This window comes from Brassica napus, chromosome A7, assembly GCF_020379485.1.
Source record: "Brassica napus cultivar Da-Ae chromosome A7, Da-Ae, whole genome shotgun sequence".
NCBI classification, from domain to species: domain Eukaryota; kingdom Viridiplantae; phylum Streptophyta; class Magnoliopsida; order Brassicales; family Brassicaceae; genus Brassica; species Brassica napus.
This window is the reverse complement of record NC_063440.1, coordinates 420,383-447,179: the sequence shown is the minus strand read 5'-3', so window position 1 is coordinate 447,179 and position 26,797 is coordinate 420,383. Positions and strand designations below refer to the sequence as shown.

At 35.0% G+C, this 26,797-nt stretch overlaps 2 protein-coding genes, 1 long non-coding RNA gene and 1 pseudogene across 3 annotated transcripts; 1 reads left to right on the top strand and 3 right to left on the bottom strand.

Annotated features, from left to right (window-relative positions):
- Window positions 1–96: 96 nt before the first annotated feature.
- LOC111213450 (protein CONTINUOUS VASCULAR RING 1) lies at window positions 97–2,022 on the bottom strand. Its single transcript, XM_022715206.2, has 7 exons — window positions 1,682–2,022; window positions 1,388–1,440; window positions 1,190–1,299; window positions 944–1,111; window positions 748–845; window positions 518–644; window positions 97–429 (listed from the first exon to the last, which is right to left on the bottom strand). The coding sequence occupies exons 1-7, from the start codon at window positions 1,829–1,831 to the stop codon at window positions 338–340; spliced, it is 798 nt and encodes a 265-aa protein (XP_022570927.1). The 5' UTR covers window positions 1,832–2,022; the 3' UTR covers window positions 97–337.
- A 1,535-nt stretch (window positions 2,023–3,557) lies between these two features.
- On the bottom strand, window positions 3,558–6,059 carry LOC111213451 (annotated as a pseudogene).
- On the top strand, window positions 5,629–6,493 carry LOC125576630. The gene is made up of 2 exons (XR_007315065.1): window positions 5,629–5,878; window positions 5,958–6,493. It is a non-coding gene; the product is annotated as an uncharacterized LOC125576630 (long non-coding RNA).
- A 12,663-nt stretch (window positions 6,494–19,156) lies between these two features.
- LOC111212370 (CLIP-associated protein) lies at window positions 19,157–26,380 on the bottom strand. Its single transcript, XM_048737124.1, has 21 exons — window positions 25,796–26,380; window positions 25,556–25,711; window positions 25,406–25,468; window positions 25,221–25,289; window positions 24,951–25,119; window positions 24,704–24,865; window positions 24,505–24,602; window positions 24,138–24,212; window positions 23,989–24,057; window positions 23,811–23,896; window positions 23,622–23,739; window positions 23,370–23,468; window positions 22,941–23,295; window positions 21,046–22,832; window positions 20,858–20,956; window positions 20,368–20,472; window positions 20,174–20,248; window positions 20,026–20,094; window positions 19,876–19,944; window positions 19,679–19,780; window positions 19,157–19,574 (listed from the first exon to the last, which is right to left on the bottom strand). Exons 1-21 carry the CDS (start codon window positions 26,126–26,128, stop codon window positions 19,416–19,418), a joined length of 4,317 nt encoding a protein of 1,438 aa, XP_048593081.1. The 5' UTR covers window positions 26,129–26,380; the 3' UTR covers window positions 19,157–19,415.
- Between the last annotated feature and the right edge of the window lie 417 nt (window positions 26,381–26,797).

The window sequence follows — 26,797 nt, the reverse complement described above, 5'->3', positions numbered from 1 at the left end:
TTTATCATGTTCTTGAAATATTCAAACAGCTACTTATTGTGAAGTAAATCAACCAAACCAATTATGTTGCTTTAGAAAGATAATAGCCAGTTCTTGTAACCTCAAAGCTTGTATCACTGAAAGTATATAACTCTCAATGAAAACGATTCATATTCATATCTAGGGAGGGATATAGACCTAGTCTTACATTATACACCTTTTTGTAAACACACAAATCACAAATGAGAGGAAAGTTACAACAATGAAGAAACTGGAGAGAGACACACACTCATGATCAAACATTCAAATCCCCAAATCCCAACAAAACTAGAAACTGTATTCTTCTGCATGAGTTTCTCTATACGCTTGTAGCTCTGTCGATGGAGGGTGCCGGTTTATCTATGGTCGATAGAATTTGCGGCATTGACATTCCACCCGAAACAACAATCTCTGCAGATCAGCAATGATATATTATGTGAAGTTCAGAAGCTTTCTGCTAATTGACTTTGTTAATAGTAAAGAGGCTTTGTGATCTCACCTATGCCTTCCCGGACCGAGAGATTTGGCCTGATAACGTCGTTGCTGTTGACAAGTAGGATATCTCCGATGTAAAGGTGGTTCGTTGGAACATATACACAACAAAGTTCCTCTTCTGTTGGATAATTCTGCAAGGACAAAGAGCATTATAACGCACATAAATTGTCTACCCTTTTGTATCCATAAGTCAGGAGTAGTTCAAGAAACAATAAACAAAATCATTGTACTCACCTGAAGAACAACAGTTGATGTAATAAACCCAAATGCGTATTCGCCTACACGTGGATGCCTGATGATTGCAACTTCCTTGAAAGCTTGTGTATTTTGATCTGTCAAAAAAAAACATGGTATGAACAAGGATAAGACTGACTGGAATAATGCTGAGAATGCAAAAAATGAGTTTTTTTTTCATTTTCTAAGAAGAGACCAGGAGAAATGGCAGTGCTGATTTGCTTGGAAGCGTTGTAGATGTGACGAACAAATGGCATCCGCTTGATAAACCACTCCCCCAGGTTCAGAACCGAAGCCCCCAACCATGAAGACATGAACACCCCGACCAAGAAGATGAATGCGATTGAAGTCAAGAAACCGAAACCTACAAAAAAACCAAACCAAAAAAATCAGACACCAGATGGTAGAATCGATCAAGAGGGGACATGCAAATAATGCTTACCAAAAATGTTGATTCCAAGCTGTGCATATATGGGAGAGAAGAAGCCATCAACAAAGTGGATAAACCACCATGTTATATAGAATGTAATCGCAATGGGAAGGAGGATAACACTGCAAAGAAAACAAGGGCAACTAACTAACAAGCACAATATTTGAATTATGTGATCAAATGACAAAATGTCAAGTCTTGCTTGCTAACCAGCCAGTCATGAACTTCTTAGAGGCCCAGCCCCTAATGAACAAGCTCAAAGTCTGCAGAAAACAGCTAAAAGCATCAAACCACCCAGAGAGATTCAAGAATTCTCCAAAGCAAAAAACACACTTGGAAAGCTTCAAACTTGATATCTTTCAAAAGAAGTTGTTAATTTCTTTCTAGGGCAAAATCAATTTCTCAGATTTTTTTTGAACAGTAAAAAGGAACTCGGAGCTTTAAATCAAATCGGAGGAAGAACATGGTGGTAGCTTTCAAGATCAGGGAAATTAGAAAGTAGACCTCGTGGGTAGCCTGGTGATGCGAAGAGGAAGAGGAAGAAGATGAAGACGGCTTCGAAGTAGAACCTTCGTCTTTATCAGCGACGGGCATCAGAAGCTCCAGATCTCTTTCTCGATTGGCCATCACCACCGTCGGCTTCTCGTCTCCCATCGCTAGATTCGAGTGGCGGGCTGAGGTCAGACTTTGAGCACATAAAGTGGTTCAGCTACTAGTTGAAGCGGACTCTCTCTCTCTCTCTCTCTCTCTCTCTCTCTCTCTCTCTCGTTTTCTTCGGGTCCTTGTTCAGGATTGGGTCGGGTCCTTCGGTTCTGAGCTCGCTCTTCTATAATTTTTTGGTTTGGTTTTCAGTCAATTTTAACCCGTTACTAAATATTTATTAAAAAAAAAACCAAAATTTTAAATCATAAAACCCTAAAATATGCAAAAATCCAAAAATATATATAAAAACCAAAATTCCTTTTTAAATTCAAAACTATATCTAAACTAAAATAAATATATGTAATACCAAAAATATATCCAAAATACTTAATATTTACAAAAAAAAACATTGGATAATTTGAATACTCAAAAAAAATCTTGGTTAGAAAAATACCTTACACGTTTTTTAAATAAACCCGAATCCAATACAAACTTGTATTCTCATACCGGTTCCAATTCCAAACTTTGTTTTTTGGTGAAATTTTCAAGTCTAGATAACGTATATCTTTGTTGGGATGGAATGCTCAGTATATTAATAGAGAAACATTTAAAAAGTTATAACCAATAGTTTGTACTAATTAAAAAAATATCATGCTGAGTTGTCACATAATTAGAATGTTAATTTTGCTTACGTGGTGGATTGAGAATCAATTGAGAATTTTGTTAGTCCAAAATTAAATTGCTAGGAAATATTATATTATATAGTATATCCATTACGGATCATTCATTTATCAAATTGAAATTATTATATATTTTTTCCTTAAATAAAATCAATAGAATTACCTAATATGATTAAGGCATATATAATAATTAATGATTTTAAATAATAAAGATTGACTAACAATATGTATGCTATCTATCATTTTTGTTTAATTATTTATTATTAAAATAAATTACACAATTACATTAATCATATAATAAAAATTTAGATTTTATTTGTATATGTTATATTTTGAATTTTTCAAAACGAGTATAAATCACTAAAACTGCTAAAAGACTCACATAAACTTTTGTGATCAAAGTTTAAATTGTTTTCTATAATAAGATACAATGATTATAAAATCATATGAGTAAATAATTTTATTTTAATAGGTGTTTATGTTAATATATATACATATATATTTCATATCATTAAATTAAACTATACATCATATGAAAATACATACTTATATTTTGATATCTGCGTTGAACATATATTGAAAAGTTAATATTTATTTTAGAATCTTCATTGTTTTTTAAATGATTATAAATTACAGAAACTACTAAACATTCTGCATTAAAAAAAAAATGTTGGTATAAAATTTTATTACACAAATATGCAAATAATCATCAAATCATATGAGTAAAAACCTCATTTAATAAATATTCATGTTAAAAGTATACTATATATATATATATGTTTATATTATTTAAATTTAATTATATATCATATACCATAGATAAGACTGATTGTTTTGATTTATTTACTCTAAAATGATTCGTTCTTCGTCACCAGAAATGTGATCTTTACTTTGTAAACTATTTCTTCAAGTTGAATAGCAGCCGATGATCGAACTTTGATCAAAAAACAAAGTGTCTCTGCTTAAATTAACCTAGCGCAAACGTAACAAAAACAGAAGAAAGTTGCCTATTTTATAAAAAGTTAAAAATAAAATAATAGATCTAAAATCATTAGAAAAACTGTAAAACAATATAAATATAAAAGAAATCTTCTAAAGAACATAGATATTTAACAGCATCATTGGGTCTTTCTGAACCTAAGTCTCTCATGCAATCTCTTCACTAAGCCTCTTCAACCTGTATGTACAATAAATTTATGGGTCTTGACATGTACAGATCTCTAAGTAGTATACAATCCGGAAGAGAGAATAACAACAAGAACATAATACATATGTATATATGAAACTGCGATGTACATGTTAGGTCTCTCTCTCTCTGTCAATTTTCTCAAAATTGTATATTGCTTGTGAAAACAGATCATCTGTCTCAGGGCCTCATCAACTTGTTGTTTGGTTTCCATGATCCTCGGATTCCTTGCTACTACTTACCCTGCTTGAACTTGGGTACGATGCTGCTTGATTCTTCAAGAACAAAGACAAAGATCATGTCAGCATTAGTTTCATTCATTGCAGGGGAACAACCATTTGTGAAGGTAAGTTACCTGAAACTGAGGTGGTTGGCTGGGGTGGAGACTGCGGAATTGCTGAAATGGATCCATGTAAGCTGAAAACTGAGCCTGGCTCGAGTTTGGATCAAACTGCTGGTTTGATCCATATACTCTTGATGGATCAGAAGCTTGAACAGGAGGGTAGCCGCCCATACGAGTCTGTGGAGGTAAAGGTCTTTGAGAAGCTAACATATTTGGAAATGGCATGAACGGAGGAGGAGGAGGAGGAGGCCTGTTCATACCCATCTCCATTCCCATTCCCATAGCCATGTGAGGCATGTACTGTTGCATACCGGTGTACATCATCGGCATCATACCGCATCCCATTGACATCATCTGCATAAATCTCAGTCATAAACTGAAGTTTTCACGGCAAAGATTTAAACTTTCATGGACTTCAACAAGAGACAGACTTAAAAAGGTTATAAGAAATCATATATTTGGATTTTAATTTATAAGATTCATAGTTCTGAAACTAGCTAGAGATGGAATGTGCAGAAGCCACATGTAAACGCGCAAACTTAAAACAGAACCAAGACACAAAACTTCCATAAACCCAAATGATCACAGTTAACTGGTTTAGAGGACAGACCTGTATTTGAAGCTGGAGAGATTTCATGTACTCAATAGCTTCATCAAGCATTGAAGCTTTATCTGACTGAGAGTATTACAAAATATATAGTTTTGTGTCAGCAACAAGTGGAATGGTTATAACACCATGCACCATGGAGAGAAAGTGAAAGGGAAAGTGAAAGAAAGAGACCTTGTTACAGCGAGGAATGAGTTCTTGAAGAGCTTTCATCCTCTCGTTGATCCTATCTCTCCGTTTCTGTTTACCATACATTCTTCAGATTCTATGTGAAATAATAATAATAAAATCAAATAAAAGAAATAAAATACAAACCCTTTCAGAGAGATTATGAACTTCAGCAGCACGAGATCTCTTTGTCGATGATGATCCACGTCCTTGTTTAGCCTCCTGCAAAACAAAATTAATTTAAATGCAAAAAAAAACAAAAATGGAAGCCATGCACTAAAATGCGCTGTATCCGACGCAGCCATCTGTGCGCACGATAGTAAACGTGTACAGTTTGATAACGACGAGTCGGGCAAGTGGACTCACCTCGTTCCGGCACTCAGTCTCGTCAATGGCTTCTCTCTCCTTTCGTTTCCTCTCATCGACGATCGTCTCGATTTCACTCTTCGACGCAACAGAAGACGATGTACCTTGATTCTCTCTCGCCGGCTCCGTCGTCACCACTGCCTTTCCCTTCCGATTATCTCCCACAGTATACGCCCCGCCTCCATCCACGGCGGATCTGGATCCTAAATCGGATTCCCTCGCTGCCGACGACGCCGGTGTGGCGCTAGGGTTTACTTTCGCCGATTCTCTCACAGTCGACGGTCCAGATTCTCCTCTGCCGGTGAAATCCCCTCTCAGCCTCGAGAAGTTCATGAAGTTCCGTACCGGAGGCTTCACAGACGACGGTGCCGGTGGCTTCACAGACGACGGTGCCGGCGGCCTCACAGTGGAAGGTACCGGTGGCCTGGCGGAGGTGACCTGATTGGAGGTATGTCTCTCCGATGACGGCGCGGCGGGGAAGAAAAGATCTGAGCAGAAATCATCGTCACGGAGAGGATAATGAAGCCATGAGCCATGAGGACATTTCGTCTTCCTGGATGAAGAGATTATGATCCAACGGCGGGGGAGGAGCAGAGGAAGAAGAAGAAGAAGGAGGTTGTTTCTTGGTGTTTGGTCTTTGATTTTGGAGAACCACCTGACCGTTGTGCCATAGAAGCTCCATGAGATCACCATCTTCTTCTTCCCCTCTGTATTATTAATCACAGATCAAAAACATATCTCAACATAAATTAAATAAATAATAAAAAAAGGTGAAAACTTACTTACAGGATGGGTTTTCTAGGAAGATTTGAAGAAGAAGAGTTTGTGTTTGCGTTGACATAATCATCATCGGTCTCGAAGTCGGGAACGAAATGGTGGTGGTGGTTCATTATGTCTGAAGAACACAAATAACCTTGAGATTGTCCTGTCTGTCTCTCTGGTTTTATATCCTAAAGCCCCAAAAAAGTCTGGAGAAGTAGTGCCCAGAGATGAGATTGTTATTATTTGGTATAAGAGGAAGATAAACACACACGCCTGAGGTTTCCACTGAGGTAGTTATAGCCTTTATTTATTTCTGAGGGGGGGGATCTTTTGGGTCTCTGAAGGCTCTTCTCAAAGTTCGTGCTTTTACAATGTGATAAGCTTCTTCTCTATCTCTCTTTCTAGTTAATTTTGGGCATTTTGTGTTTTGTCTTTATGTTTCTCCACTGGACTCTGTTTCTTTTTTCATTTTTGCCCCTTGGGTGACTCCATTGTGTATCTCATTTACTGTATATCATCTTCTTAAATGTAAATCTCCACTTGTATGGATTTGTTTATTTCATTTAACGTGTGTGAACTGGTATCAAACACTTGTGCCGGTTTTTAATCCAGTCAAATGAAAGTACAAACAAAATGTCTGAGATCATCATCATCGTAGATAATCACATGACGGAGCCAAATAATCAGGCCTCCTCCTTCGTTATCATCCGTACAAAAGATGACAATCTTTTCTTTTAAATAACAATCCTTTATTCCCAAAAATTCCTTTGAATATAATTTAAAGCATTTTTACTTACAATATATAACTTGTTTTCATATTTATATGTCACTTTTATTTTATTCAGTATTGTATAACCCATTATAGTTTTCCATAACTGAATTTATTTTAATTTATATATAGAATAATATTATTTTATATATAATTTTGAATATATTATATTTTAACCTAAAACAATTTGATTATGAAAGTGAAGAATTATCAATTATTAAAGCAGGGAAAATAAGTGAGGCGAGTTTTAGAAGTTAGAAATGTAGATTGGTCAAAAGCCTTCCACTTTTCTTGTTATGCAAACCCTGTTGAACTGAATTTGCTTGATGAGACTGAACTATAGTTATTATTTTGCTCATGTGTAAATATCATTTCAGAAATGAACTCTTCAGGCTTACAAAATGTGTTAACAAATTATGAGACTCTAGACTTGATTCCACGGAAAAAGGTAAAAAACATGGAATTAAAAGTAATCGAACTTGGAACCGTTCTGTTTTGGAGCGAACATGACAAAAAGTAACGATAAAATTCTTGACAAGTCAGATGATAGGTTGAACCGAAACAAACGTACAATGGAGAAACTCGAAAAAACCATAACACGAGGCACACAATGCTAACAAAAGACAGGTTCAAATGTCCGCCTGAACAAGTTGCTTTCTCTCGTAACAGCATACTCAACTCCGCTCAAAGACCACCCTCAACTATAATTATTTGATTCGATCTTAAACTAAAAATAAGAATTCAAGTTAATCATCTAAACATCAAGTTCATATGAATCATATCTCCTTTTTCTTTGCTGGCATTATATATCTAACAAACGAATGTATGCATTTTACCATTGATATTGAATATGTGTTTAGTGATGGTATAGATATGGTATTATCACAAGTACACATAAAAAAAATTAATGCGTACAAACTAGATAATACATGTAGGGAAGCAAGAAAACAGAGGACCAAACATGGACTCACTGTGGCGGCCGGGACAATATTCAGTCATTAAGTCAGGTCTCTATTGGAAACCTCAACGATTTATCACAAATGTGAATATGCTATTGCTGTAAGACAGTCTTGCTTTTTCTTTAGCTTTCATTAATTCAAGTATTTATGTATGATGATATTACAATGTGGCACAATCACAGTAGATCCAATACATTCAGATTGAGTGAGTAGAACTACAATGCAATATTGAAAAATAACTTTACAATAAATAAGCAGAGAATCAGTTACAAAAAAATAAAATAAATAAATAAGCAGAGAAATAACAAGTTTGTAGATTTTCAATTGGTCTTTTAGATGTTTGTGTGTCATAAGTTATAAGCTTTTCATTTTTGCTACAGACTCATTATGGGTAGATTTTCAATAGGTCTTTTTAGATGTTTGCGTGTCATAAATTATGAAAATTGTAAACATACACTTCAAAAATATTTGATATTTTATTAAGTATTACTTTGAATTTTAATGAAATTTAAATGAGAAAAAAAAGAGTTCAGGCTCGAAGTCTGGTCATTTGAAACATAATGCTAAATTGCTAATGATATTATCTGGTCTTCTAGACTACATAGCGATTTTATAACCTGGATGCCACTATGCAACTTTTTATATTAAATTGTGATTTCTTATTAAAATATTGATTTGTGATTTTTGTTAGAAATATTAAGTTATGGTTTGTGGAGGAGTTAGGATTTGAGAACTACTCCCTCCGTTTTTTTATATACGACGCTTTAGGATTGTACACATAGATTAAGAAACATTTAATTTTTAAACAAAAATATCATTAATTATTTAACTAACCACAATTTAACCAATAATAAAATAGAAACTATAATATCATTGGTCATCTAGCATTAGTTAGTAATAAATTTTACATAGAAAATTGAAAACGTCAAATAATTTGGAACAAAAAAATTCCTCTAAAACGTCATATATAAAAAAACGGAGGGAGTAACGTTTAGGTAATAGTATGATATCCCGACAGAAATATTTAGAATGTTAATCTTAAAATAAAATAAAAATTATTGCTAATCTTAAGACTATTTACAAGCTTTAGTAGATTTAGAATATAAAAGTTGGAATAGATTTGATATATTTATCGGATTAACTATAAATTAGTTGGTATTGTTAGTTATAAATATTGAATTAGCGTGTTGGGTTTAAGGAAACAAAACTTAATCATATGTATAAGACAATCTTTTCAGGTAATCACGCACTAATAGTACTTTAACAGGTTGCATGTCCGTAAGGTCATTTAATTATTATTTTTATGTAGTTGCAACACTCTCCAAGTCCGAATCAAATACTTAATATAATTAAAAACGAATCTAGCTTATCCCTTATATAATTAATGAATCTAGCTTATTCATTAATCAAATACTAATATAACTAGTGAATCTACCTTGTCATTAATTATTTAATCAATCACTTAATCAAACACGTCTTCAAAATTTTACACACTTTCTGTTTATCATCTAAATTAAAGTTTACATTTTGCGTTTGAAATTCACATAGACTAGTAATGTTGAATTAAATAACAGCTAGAAATGATTGAGAAGAAAAATATATAATTAAAAATGATGACGAAAATGGATGTCACAGACTCACAAATAAAAATGGTGAAGAAAGTGATGTTTGATAGCGACATGGCTATTTTATCATAACTAAAAAACCAAATAATACGAATATAGTATTCGTATAAGATAAGGTGGACCCGAATATTATTATAATTATTAAATTCATATATGTTGTGGATCTGACTTTATATTTTTCTTATTTAGGAAAATTGCAAATTATTTCGGCGGTGGTTGGGGAATCCTGTGCCCACACCTTCTTCTCTGCCAACAAACTATATTTTATATGTTTAAAATTTTCTAACACCATTCTATTGTATTTATACCGATAATAGGGATTTAACAAGTATTATTAATAAATAAGCAGAGAGAAATAATGTGAACAAAAAAGCGGAGAAATAACAAGTTTGTATAAAATATCAAACATATATATCACGAAAAACACATTATGGAAAGCATAAAAGAAAAAGAACCAATAAAATTATGAGAAAATTGGAAAGAATAAAAAGGTCGATGTGTTTGCAAATATATAATTATTGGAAGTCGATGATTGAAAAAGAAGAATATCTCTGGGAAGGCAAGGTGTCTGCTGTCTCGTCGTGCTATGTCCTCCACGAAAGACATAAATTACTAAACAATTGTAAATATTAAAAATAATATTCTACTCAACAAAAGTTTATAATTTAATTTAATTCATTTATATTATCAAATGTTGGTGTTGGATCTGAAATCCTCCCCATCACAAGAAGCCCAATAAGTTTTCAAAAAGCTCAGTTCACTGTGAGTCTGTGACACAGTCACACAACCGTTGGAAATTGACTGACATTCAGTGAAGGTGTTGGGACAAACAGAAAAGGAGGAGAGTTACAGAATCAGAATCCGAGGACTCTAAGGCTTCCAATACCAGATAAAAAAAGAAGAAGCAAATCAAACAGAAAATGCATATCAACTAAATCAAATGCATATCAAAGCATATGATCAAGTAAATTATGAAAAATAAATGTAAATCTAAATGGTTAAACTAATTTATCCAATTAGCTTATTTGACCAAAAGTTCAAAATAAATTGTTAAGTTGACTCTCTCTCCTCTCTCTTCTCTCTTCTCTCTCCACCTTTTCTCTTGAGAGTCGTTGACTTGTGCTTGTTTGCTTCCGTCGTACCCGGGGGCTCTGCTTCTAGGTTAGGTTTCTCGCTTTGCTGCTGCTTCACCTGTCTGTCTCCCCTTCGATATGTGCGGCGTCGTGGGCTGCGGTTTGGCGCCGGGGTCCGCTGCGGAGGTGCTTCGTCTCCGGTAGTCTCTCCGTTTCTCTGGGGCTTCGGCGAGGAGGGCGAGCGGGTGGTGTTAGTTGCAGTCGGCTTTTTTGGGTTGTGTTTCGAGATCGATTTCAAAGTTTAGATCTCGTCTGGCTTCTCTCTGTCTGTGAGTGGGAGGGACGGAGTGGCTCCTCCGGGTTGTCGGCAGTTCGCTGCTCTGGCCTTGGGAGGCATTCGGCTAGGGATGGCGATTCTCGGCTCTTGTTGGTTCATCGAGCTCGAGGTCTCTCCCTCTTGGCTCGGTGTGTGCTGGTGGATCTTATTACCATGGAAGTTGGTTGTGGGTTGGAGCTCGCAGGTGGTTGGTGCTCGGGCTCAGTGGCCCACTCGCGTAAGGTCTAGCGTGCGGTTTAAAGAGTGGTCGTATATGCCGCTTCAGTGGCCGCTTGCTATGCCTCCTCACTGTGAACCTCAAATTCGCAGTTCATGCTTCGATATCCTGAGTTGGTTTCTCTCCAAAGTCGGCAGTTGTTATGTTCTGTCGAAGTTGGAAGCGTATCGATTGTAATTGTGCCCTTGATCTTATTTATGTCATTGCGTTGGCAAGTGATGGCTCTAACATCACCAATTTTAGCTTATCAGTTACCGACAGCTTCGGGCGTGTGGTGTTTCTCGTGTCTTTGACCGCTACGTCTAGCGTTCGGCCTTCGCTCACATCCCAGCACCTCACGGGTTTGTTTGAGCTTCATGCAGTGGTGCGCGTGGCAATTGTGTGCAGGATGGAGTACGAAGGTTGCAGCTCTTTTTGCTCGGATCGGCATCCTGTACAGGTTGTGTCTGGGCTTAATAAATGCTCGGTTTCGTTGTTGAGGGTAGGTAAGATCGCTGCTGTTGCTGTTTGTTCATGTAGGCTGGTGCTTTGAAGCTCTCGCCGAGCTGTTCTCAGGTGTGCCATTATCTTTAAGAGCGGATTCATCGGGGAGGCCAAAATTACCGGGTTCCGACACTCGGTTGAACTTGGTTGATCTTTTTGCGGCAAGCTGTTGGTGCGGATTGGTCGAGCAGACTGCGGTGCTAGTAGTTGTGTTTGTCTTGCCTTTCATAACTTCATTGAATCTGTGTTTAGTTTTTTTTTTCTCCGCTTCGTGTTAATTCATGTATTTCTGTCAAAAACATAAAACTTGGTAATAATATTTTTACATTTTTAATAAATACAAGAAAAAATCAATATGAAAATAAAATATAATTAGAACATACAATGAAATTGAAAAAAAAAGTGGAGCATATTTTTTTTGTCCATAATGTATTTGCAATAATTCCTAATGTTTACCACACGATTTTCTTGTTCCATTTCTGTGTGTTTTCATATCATTTTGTTCAACCATAAAAATAACATTTCCAATTTTTGTATGTGTCATTGTATCAGCAAATCTTCTTCAGAAAATTTTAAAATTCTAATAAAATTATGTAGTCTCATTTTCGCTGTTACCACTCTTTTTTTAAATATACATATCATATCTAAAAAATTAACAAATATGTAGAAAATACATACATATGTTATAATATATTTGTTGGAAACATATAACTTTTTATTTAATCATATTATACACAAATCCAACTTAGTTGTAACATATTAAATGTTCATAATTCATGAAACATTTTGAAAATTCATTTTGATGATTGCAGATATATAAACTAATCTGAAAATTTTAAAAATAACTAAGAAAAATATAAAATCCATTCATGTGTTGTATGTTGACAAAAAATGTTATAATATATATGAACGGAAAATATATATGAAAGAGTAATATATATACATATATATATGATATACTTTATTCTACAAAAATATAAAGTGATTGTAAAATAACATTTAAAATTTATAAATAGATTCAACTAAAATATGAATAATCAAATAGCTTGCATGAATTCATTAAAATAATTTAAAATATCGTGATATAACAACTACTTTTATGTAAACAAGTATTAATTATTGTATTGTTAGTTACTATCAACAATATAAATAAAATAACTAAAGTTATATATTTTAGATGATACAAGAAATAATATATATGTAAAACCACAAATATTTATGTACTATTTTATTAATAAATAAGTAAATAAATTATTTTATAAAAATAGAAAATATAATAAAATATTAAACTATATTTTTAAAGTAGATGTGCTTAGTGAATGAATTAATTAATAATTAAGTAATGTTTTGTTCAAATAGTTACGTAATTGAAAACAATTAATAAAGAGGGAGAGAACAAAATCAAATCTGCATGCATGTGATTGGTCTTTAGCATGGTTTCAGCATCTATGTTTTCCTCTGCAGATTAAAAAATTGCACTAACATTAATCTGAATCTAGATCATTAATTATTTTATAATTTTATTTTATTTTTTGCTTCAAATATTTAAGGGAAAATAAATGCAGTTCAATCTGCATCATAAATGTACTGCATTTAATCTGCATTTTTATTTTTTTTCATTCAAAGCTTAATATGAACAATGTTTGTATATCACATCTGGACTTCAAAATTAAATTTAAATATATTAATAAAAAATTATAAAAAATATTTGATAAAAGTATTAAAATGAAACATTCATAAATGAAATGTTACTATCTGTAGTAAAATATGACTACAAATACTACAACATGATATAAAAATGTTAATAACATATTTATAATTTAAATATCCAAAAACTTAAACATGATATATCTATATATATACATGTCTGTTAAGCATACTATAGGTATATATATATATAAATAAATAATAGAAACTTAAATAAACAAATTAAATTGTGTGTGTTTGTTGAAGATGTAGGTCGTATTAACCTTTTTGAAATTCTAAGAAATGATGGTTTTTCGAAACCAATAAACAAAAACATTTAAGAATTAACAATATATGGAAGATGTTATAATAGAAATAATGATAAAAATAAAATATTATTTTCAATAAATAAACAAATAGTTGTATAAGATTTAATACTGTAAAGTAAGATTTAATACTGTAAAGTAATAATTAAATATAAAAAATAGAATATTACAATTTTTTGTAGTTATTAACTACGAAGTGTTTCTATGATCTATTCTTAACTGTTGATCAGTGGAGTGATATTTGTGATAAATAATCGGTTGAGTAAAGCATATGATAATATGACATTGCTATCATTATGTCTTTTGTATTTCTTTGAAAATCATTTTAACAAAGAAATTATCCATTCTATCCATAAGTTTTTTCGTATGTCTTGAGAAAAAAAGAATATTATCACTAATTCACTACTCTGACCTCCCATCACAAGAACATTACTTTTTTAACATATCACAACATATTTTTTTCTTACACTTGCTAACTAAACATTCATTTTATTTTTACATTCTATTATACTTAAAAATTAAAAGTATACTTTATCAATTTCATTTAATATTTTCCAATAATATCATATAAAAGCAGGAAACACGACATCACATATGTCGGTTTTGCTTGAACCACATATTTTATTAGCAATTTTTTTCCAATAATGCCTTTGTATCATATAATATTCTATGATATATTTTTTCATTATGGAGTGGAGTGATATATGTGATAAGGCATTGGCTGATTGAAAGATAGGACATATAACTTTTTAGGTATGTCTTGAAAAACAATATTACTACATTGACTTCTCGTCGATGAAATCACTGAAAACATCTTTTACCTATATTTTGCGTTTATGCACATAAAATTTATTTTGATCTTTTAGGTTATGTACAATAGTTCTTGTTTTCAACATATTTTTTTTGCTAAGATTGTTTTCAACATATTACATTTTTAACATATTACATCATATTCTTTCTCTTACACTTGATAATTAAATACTAATTTTATTTTTACATTCTATAATATTATTGTTTAATAAAATTAAAATCATACTGTCAATAATTTTATTATTATGTGTATGTTCTTGTCTGTTTTGTGATTACATAATAACAATAATCATCAGCTGAAATTAATTAAAGTAATTAAATATTAAAAAATTGTAGTAAAATTATAGTAAAACTATTTGTGTATAAAAAAAAATCTTCATTTACAAAATAAAATGATGAATAAATTTCTATTAAATACAATGTATGTTCTAATTAATTTAGATTAAATAATTAAATATCACGTCCAATGACAACACACCATATGGCATGAATTTCAATTTTGTCTCCCTCTTTACGGTTCAACATATTAAATAAACTAAATACTATTGAATTCACACCACAATCAAAACTTATTCAGCACTTTTGTTTTCAACAATATCATTGTAAACCCTGTATTATGGTTTTCATTTTTAACACTCTACTATATACTCTTTAACATATATATCAGCTTCTCTCTATTTCACATAATAAATCAACATTTCTAAAATGGTTTTGTTCAATAAAAATCAATACTCTAACTTCTAAATTTATTTCTTATATTTATAGTTGAATACTATTTATAACATTTTAATAACAGTTATCGATTATAATTAAATTTAATAACTAATAGATAAATATTTTATATTAAACATTTATTTGTCGTAAAAATTATATTGAAAATGTTGATTTAAAATGTATAAATGCAAAAAGAATTAGTATGTCTTAGAAAAAAGAACAATACTTATACAATGATACTTCTACAATTAATGACTATTTGTTTTTTTTTGGCAAGGTTCTCTTTGAATAGTCACAACTTTTAATATTTAGGTAGTTATTTTTGGAATGCACATTTACAATACATTTTAGAAGAAGCCTTTACAAAATTTAAAAATTGCACTTTAATACTCTTTGTGTATATATAAAAACATTTTTATTAGTTACATTTTGTTAGTCTAATGACAGTGAGGCCGAATCGAATGACGGAACTAAGGCCTATTAGTAACATGGGCTATAAAATTATTTCAAAGGTAATTTGCCAACGTCTGAAAGGATTATTACCAAATCTAATCTCAGAAACGCAATCAGCTTTTGTGTCTGGGAGATTGATCTCGGATAATATACTGATTGCACATGAAATGTTTCATGGGTTAAGAACAAATAATTCATGTAAGGAAAAATTTGTGGCTATAAAGACGGATATGAGTAAGGCCTATGATCGGGTTGAATGACCTTTTATTGAGGCGATGCTACTAAAACTGGGCTTTGCACAACGATGGGTAGCTAGAATTATGGCTTGCGTTTCCTCAGTACAATATAAAGTTTTAATTAATGGTCAGCCAAAAGGACATATTGTCCCAAACAGAAGCTTACGGTAAGGTGATCGCGGATCACCTTATTTATTCATTTTGTGGCACTAATTTCAAATATCAAAAAGAGGAAAGAAGAAAAGCTACTAACAGGTTTAAAAATTGTGCGTGGTAGTCCGACAATTTCGCACTTACTATTCTCAGACGATAGTCTATTTTTTTGCAAAGCCAATAGGCAAGAATGTGGGGTTATATTACAGATTTTGAAAGAATATGAAAGAGCGTAAGGGCAGAAAATAAATTTTGCAAAATCATCACTTCAGTTTGGACATAAGGTTCCAGATCCAGTACGATTGGAAATCCAACAGGTTTTGGTTATTACTACAATAGGTTGTATGGGGACTTACTTAGGGATCCCCGAGAGTCTGGGAGGATCAAATACCCAAATTTTTGGTTTTCTTCACGAAAGAGTAAACAATAAGGTCAATAATTGGACAATAAGGTTTATTACAAAAGGAAACAAGGAAGTTGTAATTAAATCAGTGGCATCACCCATGCCAACTCATGTGATGTCTTGTTTCCGTTTACCTAAAACGGTTACCAAGAAATTAACGAATGTGGTTATTCACTTTTGGTGGAGTGGCAGTGGAAATAAAAAAAGGGATGCATTGTTTTTCTTGGGACAAGATGTGCAAAGATAAGAAAGAAGGTGGCATTGGCTTTAGAGATATTCAGAACTTCAACACAACTTTATTAGCAAAACAGTTATGGAGGTTAATTGATAAACCTGAATTCCTTTTCGCAAAGGTTTTTAAAGGGAGATATTATAGGAAATCAGATCCAATGGATCCAATACGTTCATATTCTCCCCTTCCTTATGAGTGGAGAAGTATTACTTCAACTAGATCTCTGGTTAATAAATGGCTAATCAAAAGAGTGAGAACATGTTCAAACATTTCAGTATAGAATGATCCCTAAATCCCTGCTCAATGCCCGAGGTCAGCAACCCAAAAATTTCAAAATCAATATTTGAATCCATTACCTAAGGTGGAGGATTTAATTAATCCACTTGATCTTTTTGGAACCTCGATTTACTCAATGCATATGTTCACATGTGAGTATTATACGGAGTTTAGCCATTAGCTGAAATCCAAAGCAAGACTTATATGAATGGCTGTTTACGGATCACGGCAGGTATATTGTTAAATCAGGATATCGAACTGAGAAATTATATCCTGATTTAGGATCTCAACACAGTGATATGGGCCCCAATATTAAACCTTTGTTAGCTCACTCGTGGAAACTTAACTGTTCGCCAAATTAAAACATTTTGTGTGGCAAATAATCTCTGGTAGCTTATCGGTTACAAAGAACCTCCACTCTCGTGGGATTAAGTGTGATTTGCAATGCCACATATTTGGTGCAGAAGAAGAATATGTTAATCATGTGCTTTTTGAATGCCCTATTGCGCTGCAAACATTGGCTTTATCTAACATTCCTTCATATCCAGGGATTTTTCCTACCCAATCTTTTTTTACCAATATGAATTATCTATTTTGGCGGATACCAAAAGAACCAGATTTAAGTTATTTCCCATGAATATTGTGGTATATTTGGAAAAATCGCAATGCTAAATTTTTTAATAATAAATTGGAAGTCCTCTTCAATTTATTCGTACTGCGGAGATTGAAGGTGCCTTATGGGTTGAAGCCCAGACTAAAGAGGTTACAAACAGGGGTTCTCCATTTGTTGGGAGTTCTATCTTACAGGGGGTAAATCAGTGTTATATTGATGGTGCATGGAAGGAACAAGATTCTTTCACAGGACAAGAATGGTTTCACAAAAACGAACAATCCACTGATACTATGATGGGTGCAATGTCTATCTGCAGGAGTCTATCACATTTATATGCAGAATGTGAAGCTTTCATATGCGCGATGGAGTGCATGAAGACCCTACATATCTCAGAGGTGGTGTTTGCAACAGACTGCTCACAATTGGTGAAGATGGTGTCTACACCAACAAAATGGCCGGCGTTCACTACACACATGGAAGAGTGTTTATGATGTAAGGAATACTTCCCCACCTTCACTATTCAACACATTCCAAGGGCACAAAACACAATGGCGGATAAACCAGCACGAAGTGATAGGACTCAGCCTTCTGCTATGGTTTATGTTGATTCAGTTCTTTCGAGATGGCTCTCGGCTCAGGAATCTACCTAATCTAGTTTTGTCTTTTGTTGGAAAAAAAAGTTACATTTTGTTAATTCTTATATATTAATAAATAATACTTTCTCATTAAAAAGTAAAATATATAATACTATCTAAATTGGTATGGCATTTTATTTGAAACGAATAAACGAATATGAGACAGAACAAAAGATTCGCACCAAACCATGATATTATAAACCACAAAAGTAAAATATAAAAATGAGATATTTAATTTCATAAATATATAATATGATAAAACTAATTAAATTACCCAAAAAATTGAATTACCTTAATTTTTTAAGACAATTTTTAAGATTCTTTTTAAAATTATTGAAAATAGATATAAAACGAACGAAAGAACAACTCTTTAAAAACCTATGCAATTTCTAGGAAAAAAACACATCTTTAGACATTTTGACAATCCTTTAAAAATTTATGCAATATTTAGAATGAAAATACACATTTTACACAAAAGTTAACTGTAAAATCTATGTATTTTAAGAAAAAAGGATACATCACATTAGGCATTTTGTCAATCTCTGAAAAACCAATGCAATTTTAAAGATGAAAAAAACATCATTAAACATTTTATTAACTTCTTAAAAATCAATACAATCTTTATGATGAGAAGATACATTTTTAAACATTTGGATTCCTATTATTAACAGATTACATGGTTGAAAAGTATGTCATATTGTTTTGCTTAAGACTAAGACTATTTCAATTTAGAATCATTCGAATTGCTTACCGTTTTGATTCAGAAGTACCAACCGGATAGAAGCAAAGGAAGAACTACAAACCGGAAGGAAATTCAGTTCCTATCCTAAACCGAAACCGCAGTACTAGAGGATGCGTACCAACAATTTATCTGTTTAACCTTAACGATTTTTTTTCCGGATGATTCAGGATACCTGACACCTTACGGAACACGACTAGCACCTAATAACATCGCCACCGTAGGGATCCTGATGATCCAGGTATCTAGATACCTTACGGAACGGACTAGCACTTAACGACACCGCAGCCGTAGGAATCCGGGGTTACTAACCTTAACGTTCCGGGGTTAATAACCTTAACGATTTTGCTTCTGGTCGAATAATTAGATGATATAATTTCCATACAGATATTCACAATTCAGTTTTCCATATGTATATTTAATTCAGTTCAATATAATAAGAATATAATCACTAATTAAAGTGATTTAATCATCAGAAACCAAAGGTATTCAAAAGGAAGTTAGATGTAAATTTTTTGTTGATTCGCCCAAAAACAAAAAGACAAAGCAAAATAGATCTCACACACTGTAACAAAATGAATAGAAGAAAAGCCACAACTTGCAAAATTACACCAAAAGAATCACAAGAAACACAAGACGCGCGCATATAACCCATATACAAATGAACAATATTAATGAATATTAACCCGCCCCTCCTCAAGACACTAGGGGAAAACCCAATGAACCAGGAGCACAAAGTGGCTCGTTAGGTGTCTGGGTCGATAGGGGCACCGGTTCTAGCCTGTGAGATCCTGTTTGCGTAGATGGTCACTAGGCGAACCTGTGTACTGTTTAGACCTTCCAAATACGGCAAGAATGCTTTCCCAAGCATTATATATATGTCTACTAGACAGAACACCACTGTCTGCAACAACAACACCACCAAAAAAACACACGAGAATAAGTTACTGGTCGCAAAGTCAAAAAGTTTCTTTGAAGCTTTCTTTAAATTCCCGATTTGATTTTTACCTTTCGGACATCTGCGCTTTGGTTCCCAAATGCTTCAAAAACCGCAGGCAAAAAAGAAGACAATTGATCCATTAATTCCTCTTGCGAGAGCCTACCCACAAGCTGTGTACACAAGAAAGTAATGTCTCTGTTTCAGTGAGTATCTAATGACTGAATATATGCAACTTTGTATTAACAACCTCTGACAGAAATGTTACCTTAGTTAAGCAATTGATGCAAGCGACGAGAGTTTTCTCATCTTCTGTTACCAATTGTGGCACAATAACCTGAAACAAAGACATCACTTAGATGAAGTACAAAACCAAAATAAGATTACTGTGAGAAGAAGGTATCTCTTAGCTACATACACTTAAGCATCTGAAAGGATCGTATTGGGATAAAACTGTGGTCAAACATTGCTCAGCTTCACTGGAAACCTGAAAGGATATTATCACATACGAGGATAAGAATGGGGTGGAATGCACATGAATAAGGTTTGAGCATGTAATATGTTACTTTTGGAATAGAGTCCTTCGAGACATGAAGCAGCTTCTCAATCACTATCTCAACCGAATCTTCCATGGCATCTTTCTGAAGTTATCAAGTGAGATATATACAAGTAAGAAAAGGTATTCATGATTTCACACAACTGGAAACCCAACACCATTATCCGTGTTAGAGACGATTGATTAATGAGAAAAGTAACAAACCTGGCTCTTTAGCATTTCAGATATCAGGGAAAGAGCAACTTCTCTGACTGACAAATCTTCGTCATCGACCACTTCAAGAACTACCGTCAATATTTGATTGAAGTACTGTGAATATACAAAAAAAAAGGAGAATTTCCATTAGGACTGATAAGTAAATGAATATGGTAAAGTCATTTTGAACAAAAGACGCTTCTGACTCTGACCTACAAGACGAATAAGAATCAACGAACAAAACCTCAAATAGTTAAATACAGCTGCTACCACATGGCAATAAAAATCCAAGTTTCTAATCTTAGGTTAAGACCCCCACCAGCTAAGTTTATGAACCCACATTTTTCGTGTCTTACCTAATCTTGTTTAGCCTAGTAATTTCATGTAGTAAATTAAGACATATTCGGTAACTACGTTTTTTCAAAAGAATTGTTCTCTATAAGTTATAAACGTCAGGACCAATACTCCGACGAGTGGTACTAGGGTTCATTAGATATACCTTGGTCCAAACTGATTCCTCGTTAGCTACAGAGGCTTCAATTAGTTGCTGGAGTCCAGATATCTTGCTCGAAGAAGGGCTTCCATCACTCGCATTGATCTGTATAAGCATAATCATCAGACATGCTTTAAAGTATCAGAAGAGAAAATGATAACTGACTTTTAGCAGATGCGACAACAGTTACTTACCATATGTAGAATCTGAGGAATGCTAGGTCCAGATTCCGGTGTTGGGCTAACCTTAATAGATGAGAGCATGTACTGACTCAAATCTAATTCGCGAGAAGCCTCATTTTCATGTCTATCTTCCAAGGAATCAGCATTTGTCATATCCAGACCATTTTTCTCTAAATGTGGTGGAGATACGCTATCAAAGTTTTCAACCTTGTCTGAGCTTCCATTAGGGCTAGTTCTTGATATCAAATTATGACCAGCTGAAGTAAACGTGTAATCAGAATCCTTTTGGTTCAACCCATCACTAGCAGAACTTATCCCGCTTCTGAAGTTGTGATACAGCTTTTCCTGAGTTCCACTGTAAACACTTTGACCAACACCACCGCCAGTGACCGTTGTTGGCTCCTGGGAAGAACTCCACTTCCTACCACTATCACTGTCGACGGAACCCCCAGAGTACCTGCCAAGGAATATGTTCTTCTTGGAAGCACCTGGATATCCTTCTTCAGATGATGTTCCAATGGCATCAGATGGGTCATAAGACTTTACTCTCAGTTTCTCCTTCTTACTCTGCATATAATTTAATAGGTCCACCTCGATGCGGGGAGTATACTGTTTGAGGGATCTTCTCAAGGAGTTTTGCTCCTCAACCGACAAACTAAGAATGTAATTTAGAAGTCCAGCAGAATCATAGTGATTGTAAACAGATATGATACAAGTGATGGAAGCTTCTTTTAACTTGGTATTCTTGTCGCGGGTTAATGGTGTCAACTTTGCCAGCCAAAGCTTCAGGATGCCACTATTACCCGAAATTTCAGGGTTGCCAGCGTACCTGTTGAAGGAGTTGATGGCAAATTCGATCACGGCTAATTTAGCCTTCGGTGATCTCTGCTCATCCAGTGAACGAAGCAACGCAGGTAAAAGCGAATCTACGCTATAGGTTTTGCTGACAATATCCAGGGTAGACGAGCAAGGTTGTCTAACTACCTCTTTAGGATCGATTAGCCTTGAAAACACATGGGGTAAGACTCGTTCCATGTAGCTCTCAAAAGGCTTTCGGCAAGATGGTATAAGATCCGCGAGTGTCGACAGTGCTGCTTGTGCAACCTTGTGGTGAGGATCATCCAAATGCCGGAGAAATAGTTTCATTACTTTCTCAAAATTCTGGATCACCTCTTGAGCACCTTTCGCGCCTTGTTGCAGTAAAGTTTGGAGAAAATTAAATGCTGCAACTCTGGCACACCAATCAGAACTTGAATTCAGTCCATCGTTAAGGGCCTCGTTCAGAGACGCTGGACCATCAACATAATTTGACATGTCACCAACTTGGAGTTGGCTATCATCAAAACTCCTCGTCCTGCCTGCCGACAATCTTCCCCCAACATTTTTCCTCAAAAGTGGCCTCTGGAAATTGGGAACATGACTAGCGTTTGAATCCCTGAATGTTGAATCTCTATAAGCGTTATCCATCTGCTGTCTGTCTAAATGACCCACCATAAACCGCCTGGCATCGTTGTTGTCCTCAAAAGAACTTCTCTCGTTTCTCTCTGAGACCCTTTTAGCTGTCAAGGATGAAAAGCTAGGATGAGACTCGGACAACAAATTGCTACGGTGTGATTGTCTTCCTGAGTCCTTTGAAGCTTGTATCTGGGTGATGATATCTGACAAACCAAGGCCACCACTGCGATTACTGACTCTGTTAATACTAGGCATTGATTCAGCAGTTGTTTTATTTGTGAGAGTATTGGATGCTGGAACGGAAGCACGGAATGGAGGATCACGAGACGATGGAGGGTCAACTCCTGCACTAGGGGATAAAAAGAAAATTTAGCTGCGCTAGAATGTTTTCGCTCGTGTCTGAGAACGTTTCGAAAACAAGATGTACTCTCACAAGGAAAGAAGCTCAATACCTAGATCCAAACTACTGGAACGAAGAGCTGCTGGATTCTGTCTATCCGATACATGCAGTCCTCGGAGCATACTTTCAATTGCACTGACCTTCTGCTTGCTTGATTGTAACACGCTTTCTAGACTACGTTCAGAACCTTTATTGAGATCCTTTGACTGGGATAAGAGTAGCCCAGAAGAAAGAGATCCTCCTGAGGATAAATTTGAACTTCTATCCATAGCGACTATGGCTGATGTCCCATAGCCAGGTAAATTAGATGGAGCAGACGTCTGAGAAAATGAAGGCTGGGAGTGTCTCTCACGGACAGAAGGTGAGGCATGTCTCCTATGACTTCCACCTTCTTCTTCATTTATTAGCTGAAAACATATGGAATGCATTACTAAGTCTCATCAATGCTAATAAGCAGAAATATAGAGATGAGAAGCCTTACCCTTTGAATGACAGGGTCAAAGGAGGAAAATAAACGACGAGAACGATCCGGCCAAGTTTTTGCAAAAAGTCTGTAGCACATTCTAGCCGTTGCCCGTACCTGTTATTCAAAAAATACCACCTTTACATGGGAGAATAATAGATGGGCAGTACAAGAAATTCAAATCATTTAATACTACTAATGCAAATGTATATCCAAGTTGCATTGTATCCTAATGACTGCCCTCCCACACAGATGAAACAAGGGACCTACCTCACTCATAGCATCTGCAACACAGCATCTAATCAGATCCTCGTATAAATCAACTGACCGCTGAATTTCTGGAGCATCAGGCCAATGTTCGAGTGTTAACAGTGCATATTCACAACACCTGTATAAAAAACTGGGATCAGCTTCCATGAAATCAAAAATCTTATGATTGATACGAAGGCCGTAGCATACCTTGCTCGCAAAACTGCATTACGGTCATGTTTTGCTGCCTCAGCTATGCGAGGAAGTACACGAGCAGCTTTGCAGTTACGCAGCATCTGGAATAGCAAGAAAGCATATGTGTTAGCGCAACAATTAGAAGAGCAGACAAATCTTCTAGAAGACAAGATCAGAATAGCTAATTATTTACCGTTTTTATGCAGTTATCCGCAGATTCGGCGATAACAAGCACAGTGATCACAACCAGCTTGAAAAGCACCTGGTTACCATATAACAATATTAACGTGAATGTCTATGCATTTAATGTCATAACAGTAGATTAAAAGGGTTTCAGCTTACTGGAATAAAAATCTCAGCGCATGATTCAAAATCGCCCAGTAGCTCTTTTGATAAGAGACACAAGAGATGGCAAGCCTATGTACACGAGAAACAGCATATGAAGGAAACGCAATGATAGAAAAACAAAACTATATAATATAAGGCCGTCTTAATCTACTGAACTTAGCAAACTGTATTATTCTTGCAAAAATGAATAAAAACTATACAAAGATGGCACCGGCCACAGAAAAGAAATGAGTTCCCATAAACTAATGAAAATAGCACTCCTCACGACATGCCAACTAATCAATTTGTCTCCATAGGAAAGAAGAATCACAACGCACTCTGAATCTTAATAATAAAATATCAAATCGACAATTTATCAAACCTGCTTAACAATGGTAGACCTTCGGTCAGATAACTGTGTACTTAAGGGACCAATAAGTTGCTTCAGGAGACCTCGAAAACAAGAGTAATCAGTCGCACCTTCAACAGAGAAAAAATTCATGAGATGTGACACAGGAAAATTCCTCCACTGACTAACAGAACATGTGAAGGATTAAGTATAAAAAAAGTTGATTAAGTACCTCCCGCAACAAGTCCTTCAACCCTCCGCATAGCTGAAATACGCATTGACCAGTCTTTCTCTGGGACAAGTGTTGAAGCAATTTTCTCAAATTCTCGTATCAGCTCCTTCTCTGAGTACACATTGATTGGCTCGATGGGTTTTTCAGTGATGTCAGGATCTCCTGAAATGCACAGATACAAAACAAATCAGACAAAGTAAAAGAAGGCCAATTTTTAGACTTTAATCCTTGAGTTAAAGATCTTAACCTCCAAATAACGAGTTCTCTCTTGTGGAAATCTTTGCCTTTGGACTGCTCTTCTTGGGATTGACACTTGAAGCCTTAACTTCATTAACAGCAGCATGGTGGCTACTACGGCTATCTGTAGAACGCTGCTGTGGCTCAATACGTTCCAGTCTAGCATTAATATCCTTCACCTGATTCAAAAAAGGGAAGAAGTTTTAGCAAACTGCAATTCTAGTATTCCTCATCAAAGTATATTGATATGCAATGTGCAGGCTCTGAATCTGAGATTTACCATATATGATGGAAGATGGTGGCGCTGAAGCTCTTCCCGAAATTGATTCCCACCCTGCATGTACATCTCCTGAGAGAAAGCAGAAGAATGATATTAAAGGCCAAAACGAGACAAAGCATCTGAGACAGAGATGTCCACAAACTAAATTGATGAAATTCGATACTCAAACAAGTTAAAAACTTTACCTCAATGCAGAGAATTGCAGCTTCCCTGACTGCTTGATTCGGATCATTTAACATCTGAAGTATCTGTTCAATAAGAAAAAAACTATCTGAATTAGAATTGACAATAATAGCCAATCAATACAAGCAAAAACAATGCTGGCTCCTTTATACCGGAGCAAGAATAACACGCTGAAGAGGGAGCTCAGTAGATGCAAAGAGACCAATGGCAGAAGTGACAGTACGCGCGAACTCTTCCCTAACTCTCCAACTCTTATGCAGCCAACCATACGAACCTGCTCTTTCCACTATAATCGTCGGAGATGAAACCTACCAAACAAAGAAAAGAAAGAAACTGTTACATCACACTTGTCAATGGCAAAGGAGAAAGAGAGAAATAAAACTATTTTTGACCTCCATGAGAGTTGTCAACAAACGCCTCGCCGCATCCCTAACCGGTTGCTTGCTGTCTCCAAGCCGCTCCACTACGGCGGGTACAAGCGCGTTCAAGTGAAGCTTCAGATGCTCGCCGGCGAGCACGGCGGCGGAAGCGAGCGCCTGAAGCGCACCTTGAGAGACTCTGAAATTGCTGTCCTTGAGGAGATCCAAACAGGAATCAACAAGTGACGTCACTTCCGACGGACTCAGGCTCTTCCTAGAAGCTTCGAGAAGCTGGTGGAGACGCTCCACAGCCGCCATGCGCTCCTTGGTGTCCTTGGCTCGCGCCATTTCGAGAGCTTCCTCCATGATGACCTAACCACTCCCGATCTGCCTCTCCTCCCTTCAGATCTGCTTATTCCCCAATCAACACACACCTAATTGACGGAGGGATTCGATGAACGGAGAAAGAGAGAGCGTGCGTGTGCGCGTGTGGAACGTGGTAAGTGTAGAGAGAGAGAGAACCGAGGAAGAGATTTAGAGGAGAAGTGCGGCTTAATTATTTTTACAAAGAAAGAAAGAGAGAGAGAGGAAGAGTAAAGGTGACTCTAGTTAAGACTTAACAAGTAGTCATTTGATTTGAGGACCATAAAAACGAAACCGTATGGTTGGCTTACCCATTTGGGAACTTGCCCCTTCTTCTTTTTATTATTTACACTGATATGCCACTATTAGTAGCTGTATTATCATTATGTTTATTAGGGTCTGGGCATGTCAAGACCATCTCCAACCCATAGATATTTCCACTTCTATAATAGCATTTAGAGGTGAAATTGCTCCAACTCACCTCTATTTCTTTCTCTATAATAGAGATATTTATTTTTTCTCTATTTATAGAGGAAGAAATAGCATTCCTCTATTTTTTACTCTACATTTAGAGATTGCTATTTTAGAGAAATACATTGGAAAATATCTCATCTCTATTATAGAGTTCCTCTATTTTAGAGGTGAAAATAGCAAAATACATTGGAGATGGTC

Bases quoted from the DNA above. Each gene is read 5' to 3' on its own strand.
- LOC111212370 (XM_048737124.1), bottom strand. From the start codon at position 26,128: ATGGAGGAAGCTCTCGAAATGGCGCGAGCCAAGGACACCAAGGAGCGC. The intron at 24,866-24,950 runs GTTAAGATCTTT...TGTGCATTTCAG, and splicing joins AGAGAACTCGTTATTTGGAG to GAGATCCTGACATCACTGAA. The intron at 23,469-23,621 runs GTAGGTCCCTTG...TTTGAATAACAG, and splicing joins TTGCAGATGCTATGAGTGAG to GTACGGGCAACGGCTAGAAT.
- LOC111213450 (XM_022715206.2), bottom strand. From the start codon at position 1,831: ATGGGAGACGAGAAGCCGACGGTGGTGATGGCCAATCGAGAAAGAGAT. The intron at 1,300-1,387 runs GTTAGCAAGCAA...TTTTCTTTGCAG, and splicing joins AAGAAGTTCATGACTGGCTG to TGTTATCCTCCTTCCCATTG. The intron at 846-943 runs GTCTCTTCTTAG...TTTTTTTGACAG, and splicing joins CAGCACTGCCATTTCTCCTG to ATCAAAATACACAAGCTTTC.